This window comes from Gadus chalcogrammus, chromosome 4, assembly GCF_026213295.1.
Source record: "Gadus chalcogrammus isolate NIFS_2021 chromosome 4, NIFS_Gcha_1.0, whole genome shotgun sequence".
NCBI lineage: Eukaryota > Metazoa > Chordata > Actinopteri > Gadiformes > Gadidae > Gadus > Gadus chalcogrammus.
In genome coordinates, this window is record NC_079415.1 from 16,486,694 (window position 1) to 16,496,693 (window position 10,000).

General features: G+C 42.8%; 1 protein-coding gene and 1 long non-coding RNA gene across 3 annotated transcripts in view; both read left to right on the forward strand.

Moving 5' to 3' along the window:
* The first annotated feature begins 93 nt into the window (after positions 1-93).
* On the forward strand, positions 94-3,163 carry LOC130381727 (uncharacterized). The gene is made up of 3 exons (XR_008895456.1): positions 94-178; positions 2,453-2,525; positions 3,080-3,163. It is a non-coding gene; the product is annotated as an uncharacterized LOC130381727 (long non-coding RNA).
* Positions 3,164-4,728: 1,565 nt separating this feature from the next.
* col5a1 (procollagen, type V, alpha 1) overlaps positions 4,729-10,000 on the forward strand; it is a 71,199-nt gene continuing 65,927 nt past the window's right edge. For both annotated transcript variants that reach the window (XM_056589252.1, XM_056589253.1), the window contains exon 1: positions 4,729-5,130. In XM_056589252.1, coding sequence (XP_056445227.1) covers positions 5,031-5,130 — 100 coding nt within the window. In that variant the 5' untranslated portion in view covers positions 4,729-5,030. The remainder of the gene's footprint in view (positions 5,131-10,000) is intronic.

A 10,000-nucleotide genomic window follows, 5' to 3' on the forward strand; every position in this document is an offset into this window, starting at 1 on the left:
GCTTGAGGCTAGGGTAGGCTATTTGGAGAAACCAGTCAGTATCCAACAAACAAAATACAACCCCTCCCATTTCTCCCCCCAAAGCCACTCCCCCAAAACACATGACTAGATCGCTAGCTTTAGCATTAGGTCTGCCTTTGTGGAAGACCCTGGTCATGAGCAATGAGTGGACAGGCAGGTGGGTCATCCAATCAGTTAATATGGTCAAAATTAAATCATTTTACAGGCTTATTAAAGCACTCTCTTATGCCGCTTTTCCACCGCACATGTAGCTCGACTCGACACGACACGACTCGACACGACTCGACACGGTAGCAGCGCGGGTCCTTTTCCACCGCAAATAGTACCTCCGGGACGTGGGCGGGGTCGGCTGCGCGAAAGGGCCGTGACGTATTTTTGTACGCGACGCAAACAACACCTACGTAACCCAAACATGGACAGAACCCACATAACAACAATGGAGAACATCGATGCGATGGTATTCGTGTTCGTATTATTAGCTGGCATGTTGAAGAAGTGGAATATGTTGGCTGCGGCGCTGCTATGGCTGTTACCAGCATGGTTGCCATGTCGCTCTCGTGACTTCGTCACACTCTCTGGCCAATCAGTGGCCGGCCGTCTGCCGACGTCACCTTTTAGCATCGGCTCAGCCGCTTGGAACCTAGAGCGAGGCGGTACTAGAAAAAGCAGCCACTTCAGGTACCAGATACCATGTTTTCGCGGTGGAAACGCAAAAAAGGCGAGCTGAGTCGAGTCGAGTCGAGTCGTGTCGAGCTGGTACCATGCAGTGGAAAAGCGGCATAAGATATTTCATGTCTGTGATCATTCTGAATTCAGCTGCGAAGTAAATGCCATGTTACAGTGTTTCTCGAGGCCTAAAATCGGCAAGATCTTTTGATGCAGTATAATGTGAGAGACTAAATGGAACTTGGAAACGGGTGTACAAGTATAGCCACCTACATCATTAAGGCAAGGCTCAGAATTGACAAGAAGAGTAACTCTTAACTGTGGTTGGTAAGCACCAGGTTACAGACCTGTAAACACTACCTGGTTATGTACCAATCATATGTGATTACAGCCAATCACGGCAGAGACTCTGGGGCGGGGCAGGACTCAAAGGCCTGAGGAGGAAGCATAGTTCATAAAGGCTTTGGAGGAAATCCATGAAATTAAACAAAATGGCCCATTGTTCAATGTATTTCAGTCCAAGTCGAAAGATTCTGGGTTCACACACCAATGTCGGCAGTGTCCTAAACCCTACCTGATCTTTAATGACACCATTTATTTTTCATAATAACTTTATTCAGGTCAATATTGGGCAAAACAAGTTTAAAGTAGACATTTTGACAAAAGTCAGCTAGCATATTGCTAATGGACAGCTCATCAAGTGTGCTCATGTTTTAGGTGTCAAGTGTCAAGGAAGTGGAGATATAATCAAAACAAAAACTTTTTTTATATTATAAATTATACAAAATAACAAGCACAACAATAAATTACAAAAATAGATTGTCGCGTTTTCTAAAAATATCCTTGGGAGACCCAAAAGGTTGTTTATCCCACACAGTGGGACGTTTTTGATGGACCACAGGCTTCAGTCTCTCTCCTCCAGAGAGGAAGTCCTTCAGAGACATGATGACCAGGGGGGGGGAGGGGGGGACGTTGGCCATGAACTTTTCAGCAGTTCCCCAGGTCTTGAGAGGCCCTGGAGTGGCCCGGGTCATTAATGCTGATAACAGATAACCCCCTGTCAGAGGTCCCATAGATACAGCGCAGTCAGCCTGGCTTGGCGCCTAGAGTAGACCCTGCAGCTGGCCCTAAGGACGACACGGGAGAACTGTTTTTTGGAACTGACTAGACGAAGGGAGGATAACTGTAAATCAATAATCATCTGCAACTTTTTTGTGCACTGCAGATTGATGCTAGTGGTGACATGTTTTGGTCTTTTCTACTTTCCTCTTCACATTTTTGGAGAACAACAATCCTCATCTACAAAAATATATGTTCACCCTCATTCAACCCTCATTTCAAAATATTTGATGATGTTTTTCACTCGTTCAACTATCTACATCTCTTTCCATGATTCAAATTTAGAAAATAAAATTAATTTACAGAAGTAGTTTTTTAATTAGATTGCCGGTTTTTGATTCCAAATGAGGAGCAAAGATATCTTTACAATCATACATATCTTATAAAACTGTAATTGGACTAAACTATGCACCAAAACTCAGAGGAAATAATTCAAATGTTCAGATGTGTCATTTTCAGATTCTTCCCAATGCATGTAGTAGCTGCAGGCAGTGTGCCTGGCACATAATATAATCGATAGATATTTAATGTCTTTAAACACGAACAAATTTGCACACATGTGCTGAGTAAGCCTCACCATATGACATGGGGTACTAAAATCGTAGATAAGTTCGCTGTTGCTAATAATTTGAAGATGCGTTCGCAGATGTTCGAAATGAATTCAATCGCACAAGCTGGAGCAGGCAAGGCCTGGCCGATATTAACGCCGACCAGAGAAGGTCAGTTAACTCCCAAACTTCATGATCCCTCACAACAACATGCCACATGGCATACACACTTCATCAAGCTAGCTGCTATTTGGTGGTTTGAGAATTCTGTCGATGCATCAATATAAAGGAAGCCACTGTATCCTGAACATGGTCAGTTAAGGTAGCTAGCTAATCTGTTGCGTAACCCTTGGGCTTTTGGAAGCCGGCATGGTAGGCTGTCCATATACAAGGCTACACATGCAGGGACGTCTGCTGTCGTTCACGTAATGCTCTCTGATGGATCCATGCTTGGCATCAATTACTTTGGCACAGGAGAAACAATAAGCTTTGCCAGTTCTATCTGTCATTTTATAGCAGATGAACTCATCGAAAGGATGCAGGCGCTAGGAGCAAGGAGTTAGGGGCTAGGACCTAGGACCTAGAGGCGTGGTACATGACAGGTGAAACATTTCTAAGGCGTTAGAACATGACGGTTTTTCCTTCGATGATGACAGACACCAGTCAACCCCTCCCCGTGCATATATCCTTTTCACCTTTGCCATATTATTCCTCTCCTCTCCTAGACATAACACTGGACTCTTCCCTTCTCACAACCTGAACCACAAGAAAAGGGTGTTGTTTTTTGCCAGGGTAAACTCTGGCAACCGAATGAGCGAAACACAGAAGAGGGGGGGGGGGGGGGGGGCATTATAACAAACTCCAGCCCGTGTCCGAGCCACGCCAGGAGGAGGAAACAGGTTCATCCTCCCCCTCTGAGAGTTGGTTCCTTTTACCTGTTTTAATAAAAAAAACAATGTTTCATTGTTACGTTGCCATATCTTTTAATATCCGCTATCGCTTTTTCAGCGTATTTGTAGATAGGACTGCCAGTTATCCAACGTCCAAAGTTATAGAACAAAGATAACACACACAAACACACGCACACAAACACACACACAAACACACACACACACACACACACACACACACACACACACACACACACACACACACACACACACACACACACACACACACACACACACACACACACACACACACACACACACACACACACACACACACACACACACACACACACACACATCCCAAGTCACCGTGAGTTACGACGCTGAAGTTGGCATCCGATTCGCAGCATCCGATTCAGCAGCTGGTCCACTTTAAATCGTTCCTGATTGAAAACCACTACAACTAGACTCTTCAAATCTGGACTAAATTATCACAGTGAGGCTATACATTATAATAAACATAGTTACAGATTTGTGAAACCTTTTTTCTATTTGTGAAAATGCAATACAGGCTAATTGTAATGCTTTTTAGGGGTCCAGACTGCATTAGAACGGGTCCTGATTGAAAACCACTACACCTAGACTCTTCAAATCTAGACTAAATTATCACAGTGAGGCTATACATTATTTAAAACATAGTTTCAGATTTGTGAAACCTTTACCCTATTTGTGAAAATGCAATAAAGGCACATTTTAATGCTTTTTAGGGGTCCAGACCGCATTAGAACTGATCCTGATTAAAAACCACTACACCTAGACTCTTCAAATCTGGACTAAATTATCACCCTATTTTGCATTTTCACAAATAGGGTAAAGGTTTCACAAATCTGAAACTATGTTTTACATAATGTATAGCCTCACTGTGATAATGTAGTCCAGATTTGAAGAGTCTAGGTGTAGTGGTTTTCAATCAGGACCGATTTGAAGATTCTAAGTGGTTTTCAAGCCGAATCGGATGCTGCGAATCGGATGCCAACTTCAGCGTCGTCCAAGAGTTCCTGAAGGTACTAAATCCATCATCAATCAATTCATTATTTAGTACTTTTTTTTTTACAATTTTCATCAAGGCTCTGTTATAAGGATATGTTCAATCTTGTATATGTTTAATAAAATGCTTTTTTATTGATAAATTAAGTGTTAGACTCAAGGCAACATATGACTAGAACTGTTGTACATTCTGCTCATTTGGTTCACTGAGCGTTTTATTTTCCCGCCCTGGAGTGTTTAAAGCTATGGATACCGGATCAGCGCTCCTAACAGGCGCTGCAAACCTTTTCCCAAACTCTTCATCCCTCCCACGGCCAATAACAGCGCAGGCTCAATTAGACCCACCCCTATGATTTGCTCATCCCCCCTGTCCGCGGAGTGAGTGACAGCCGGAGGAGAGAGGGGGCGGCCAGGCCCAGAGAAATTCCTTTTTTTTCCACTTCTAGGGGGCTGACGATTGAAAGAGTTACACTTGTGTGCAGGAGCTCTGCATTGCAGGATAGCTCGGAGGAGCGGCAGAGAGGGGAACAGTGCAGAGAGAGGGTCACCGGTCCCGTCAGAAGGACCCGCATCAGAAAAACTTATGGCTTCTTGAGAAATAACGATTATCCCCTCCTTCTCTCTTTCTCTTGGGACTTTTGGCTTCTAGTTCTCTCCTGATCGTAAGCGCTGAACAAAGTATCAGTTGTGTGTCAGTCGAAAAAGTTGAATCCACTTGCCGTGAACGTCACTGGCGGTCATGGATTCCCGAATAAGATGGAAAGTAAAACGGCGGATAAGGGACGCTCAGATCACTCTAGCGGCCATTCTCCTGTTCGTCACGTCGCCGGCCAGCTCAGGTAAGACGCCCTCGCACGGTCCTCAAGACTAGACGCAAAACCCGGAGCGTGTCGGGCGGAGATGTGGTTAACTTTTGAAAGTTTATCAAACTGACTGAAAAGTTGTATTTTGCTGATTGCCCATCCTCCTCCACAGTGAGTTGGCCAAATACCTCGAATAGTTTCGTAAATAGCGCATCTCAATTCCCATTGGTTAAGCATTGCCAAACAGCCTTACTCGTTTGCAGTGACGACTTATTATATCTTTAATAATGTTCCATTTGACTTTTATCTCCAGTGATGGTTAAGTCTCCCCATCTTCGATCTATTCGAATGGAAAAGGGATGCGCCCTGCGAGTGTGCATTGAGTTCCAGACTAGATGGCTTAAATCACTTCAATGAATGCATGACATCACCTCGACCATATTCCTGCAGCACATCTGTCCAATGATAAACCAAAGCCATTTTCTTTAGCTTTTTAAAGACAGTGCTGGTCTTGGCTTCTACATTGAATAATCCGCCTGCAATTCATGGTAAAGTCGTCCACTCTTTCCGTCGAAGTTCACTGAGTTTATTTTCTCTCTTGATGGCAATTAGAAGCACATCCCGAGAGGGCGTGGTCCCATTCCGCTACCTGGACCGATGATGGTTTGGGTCCATATAGATATAATACTTAGGCTATTGCATATCTATAAGTATATAGATAGATAGATAAATACATGGATTGTTAGATAATTTGATTGTCTAGATAGATAGATAGATAGATGGATAGATAGGTCTCGACAGACAGATCAAAGTGTAAATTCAATGCATGGGCCTTTTGAAGGACCCAAAGTTGGGTGTTGTCACGGTAGACACTAAGCGTTGTTTGTGGCCGTTTTGTCTACTCTCCTCTATGTGTGTATTATTAGTCTTCCATCTGCCTGGCAGAGTAGGTGGTCTCCCATAGTGTAGCCTACCATGAAGCCCTGTCACAGGCCTTCAAGGTTAACAGATGGCCTTCCCTGGTCCACATACCTCTGCAGTCCGCGAGAAGGTTCCTCACACAGGGTGTAGGCTGGGTCTGACATAATGGAAGAGAAGCGCACAAACACCACCACTCAGATCTGTATCTGGTGTTTGATGTGCTTTAGACATGTGTGGTGAATTTAGTTATTTGATGTTCAACGGCTTTGCGGTCATGTTTATAATTAGGTATTTAGGCAACGCTTGCAAAAAATCCCCACTCGAAGCCATTGGTGATAGGGCGACATCCGTACTTATAAAACTACATTTGGGCTGAACCAATCGGGAGGGAACTACATCTGGGCCGCTGCCAGGTTTCTCATCATGTCTCCTTGCTAATGGAGAGGAGCTGTGATAGGGAGTGCCTCCAGCGAGATCGTCGCTTCCTCGGCACTTGACACCTCAAACATGAGTAACCTTGATGAGCTGAGCGGTAGCAACATGCTAACTGCACTTTCGCATGTAATTTGTTTGGTTTTTCATTAAAAAATAGTCAAATGTTGAAAAGATAAAAGAACATTTAATTATTTTTTGAGATAACACTAGCTGTAACATTGATAATCCGGTGTTAACTGCTTGTGAAAGCCCCTGCCCCAATAGGAATGAGATAGTTAATGATTTTGGGGTCATTAGAGCAGCCTTAACTTACCATTAAGGGTTCATTGTGACCAGAACCAGACGAGCTGCTTCGGCCCCGGGGCCCCTCAGTATGTGGCTTGCAGGAGCCTGCCCTCATGTATATGTTGATTTTGGGGCCCTTGAAGCAGCTGACGCCAATATTTCAAGCAATTTGATTTGTACAAAATGTTATTGTTTTTTGTAGACTGAATGTTAACATTGCAAAATTAAAAAGATAAGAAGAGTTATTTGTTCTTGACGATAATGCTTAAAGACAAACCTGTTGTTTACTATCTATGTCCCAAAATGCTTATTCAATAGAAACATCTAAAAGACAGCAGCATTTATCAAAGCTGTATGTGGGAAACAAATTATGTAGTACTAAACAACAGAATAGGCAACCACTTTTCCTTCGGTTCCCATAAATGATGGTAACCCTGCTTCCAAACCCACAAAGTGAAAGACACAGATAAGAAGAATGTCAAGGATGGTGGGCGGGGCGGAGGGTCAGGGGTCGAGGGTCATGACTTCCAGATTGCCATAACTTTCAGGTTTACAGTTTCACCGCCTGAAGACAGATATTTTTGCAGTAGAGTAGGCGTCACTTCTTTTGGACAAACTAAGTGCACCGTTTTTTGACAAATTTTGAAATTCACCGAAGTTCTTCAATGGATTTTGTACAAGTACATTGTGTTTATCTGGCTTCAAGATCGTTCTATCAACAACTTGGTTAAAGTGCATTACTACGAAATAAGGCTTTGTGGTTTTGCTTTTGTAAATAGTGTAGGCCTAAGGGTGGCGTTTTACAATGAAGATTAAAAACAAATTATATCTTCTTAATTTGTCTATAAAGGTTAAAAATAACTTATATTGTAAAAATTGTATGATATGATAAATAGAGCAATTTGCACAGTGCTTCACCGTATAGTTTTCTTTTGCCCTTTTGTGTTTTTTTTCCCAATGCATAAGACAATAGTTGAAAACAGATTTTCTCTTAAGGAAACATTCAAACTCTCCGACCCCAACGTGTGAAGGCACTATATTTATTGTAGACATTGAAATAACATTCTCGGAATACCTTCAGCGGAATGAAAACACTAGTTGATTTTAGCCAAAATCATTGATTGCAAAAATAGTGCTTTTAAGATTTCATCGGAACTGTAGATAAAGTAGAGAATTTCTTGAAACGCTATATATATTTAACGTCACTTTATCTCAGGAGAACAAAAAAGCTGCTGTTTAAATGTTGCTGGTTAACATCTGGAAGTCATAAGGGCCGTTCAAGCCTTCCAAAAGGCAGGGAGAATGAAGTTCCAGATGGCCTTTTTCAAGTCCCATGGTGGAGCAGGAAACTGTTCAAAATGTTAGCTTTCAAAAGAAGTACAATGGAAAGAAGGCTGAAGAGTCTTCTTTTACACTGGGATATTACCTTTTTCTACTGGAGGTCAACTTTAAAGTTGACCTCCAGGACAATACAGATATTTGTGTTGTTCTGAGTCAGCTTTAAACCTGAGGTAAAAGATGAGTATAAGGTCAAACAAACCTTGTCCACCGTTGCATCCCATGGCTATTCTGTTTGAAAAAGTTTAAAAGGCTTTCAGGATACACGTCAAAATACATCACCATCTACAAAATTGTCTTATCACAGCACATATGAACGCTCATGACATGACAGACCATGCACCTCAGACGGATGAGGAATGCAAAAACAATTCCCAACCAATATAAAACTACAATTCCTGGAGCTGATCCCACCGTCCGTCTCCAGAGGGTCAGGCATGCAGCCAGAGCTTTCATAACTCTTAAAATAATGAGTAACATTCCTAAGTTGTGTTCGACTCAATCAGAGAAATGGGGTGAAAACATAGCTGTTTGTGTGTGCGTGTGCACGTGTGTATGTGTGTGTGTGTCTATCGCCACGGTGCCAGGGCAGGAATTTGATCTAGCTGGACCGTGGAGAAAGCTAGTGACCCTGCCATTGTAGATGCCACATGAGCCTGTAAATACAGCCATTGTGGGAAGGATTGTGAAGCAACGTTAATGCCTGATATTAAGATGGAAGATACAAAAAAAACAGGGAAGCTCTTTCACCTTGCCAAACAAAAGACCTCTATGACGTACCTATGAACTGGACGTTAATATTTCCCGGACAGATCTAAATCTCCCAAATGATTCGCAATGTTCTTACAATCCCCATCTCAGTAAATGGTCGAGGCACAGTGGACTTTACAGGCTCTGAATGAAGGGCGGGTTCAATTCCATGCTGGTCCTGTACTCGTGAAACAAGTACAACTGTAATAGAATCATCATCAGCCCTTTTTTCTGTGGGGATACTCTACATATTCGAACATCTTTCCATTGTTCACCAGCAGACAGAACGAATGATTGCAAACAATTTCACCATTAATTTGTCACAGCCTGCGGTGCTCGCTCCACAGCCAGTCAGAACTCAGCTCTGGTTAAGTCCGAGAGACTGAGTATTCGTTTTGGCCCTGTAACAGTACTGTTCTCTGTTAAGGGGTATTATAATCATTGAGCATGGAAAGAAGTGTATGAGTCATCCTTTCCAACCCAAATCCCCCCCTACCCCAGCTCCAACGCCGCCGTGGTCCGGGCTCCAGAATTACTGAGGCTAAGCACTATTTTCCGCCAGTTTGGGGGGGAAATGAGAATGATTCACTTCTTGTCACTCCTCAAAACCCTCGCTTCTGAACCAACCGTCCTATTTTTACGTTATTGGTTGATGAAAAACCAAATAGTGGAAGAATTGGAATGGAAATATCTCATAAAAAAAACGAGATGACGAGACATTGCATGTGTTTCTCCAGGAGTGGGGGAAACGGTCCGTTCCCTTTATTAGTGGAGGTTTTCCCCGAAAGAATAATGTGCTGAGTGGAAAACTGGATGAAATGGAGCGGGGAATCTAGCGAAAACAATGCAAGTTCTAGTCTTTGTCTTTTGAAGAACAGACTTCCTTGTCAGGCCAAGCCCAAGGGAAATGTTTGAGTTGATCTCTATGTGGCTATCATAATGACACAGGAGCGATTTATAAATATTGTGTACAGACATATGATGAGTAACACAGGAACAACTTTTACTTTGCTTCGGGCTACAAGTTGAATGAAGGGAATGTGATTGATAGCGCATACATTCTCATTGTCACCTTCAAGATTCTCTCCTCCTTTGGGGATTATATTGGGAACAGTTCTCATTTAATGAGAAATTTAAGAGGCTCATTTAGGTAGGCATGAAGAATAGGAGACCCTAG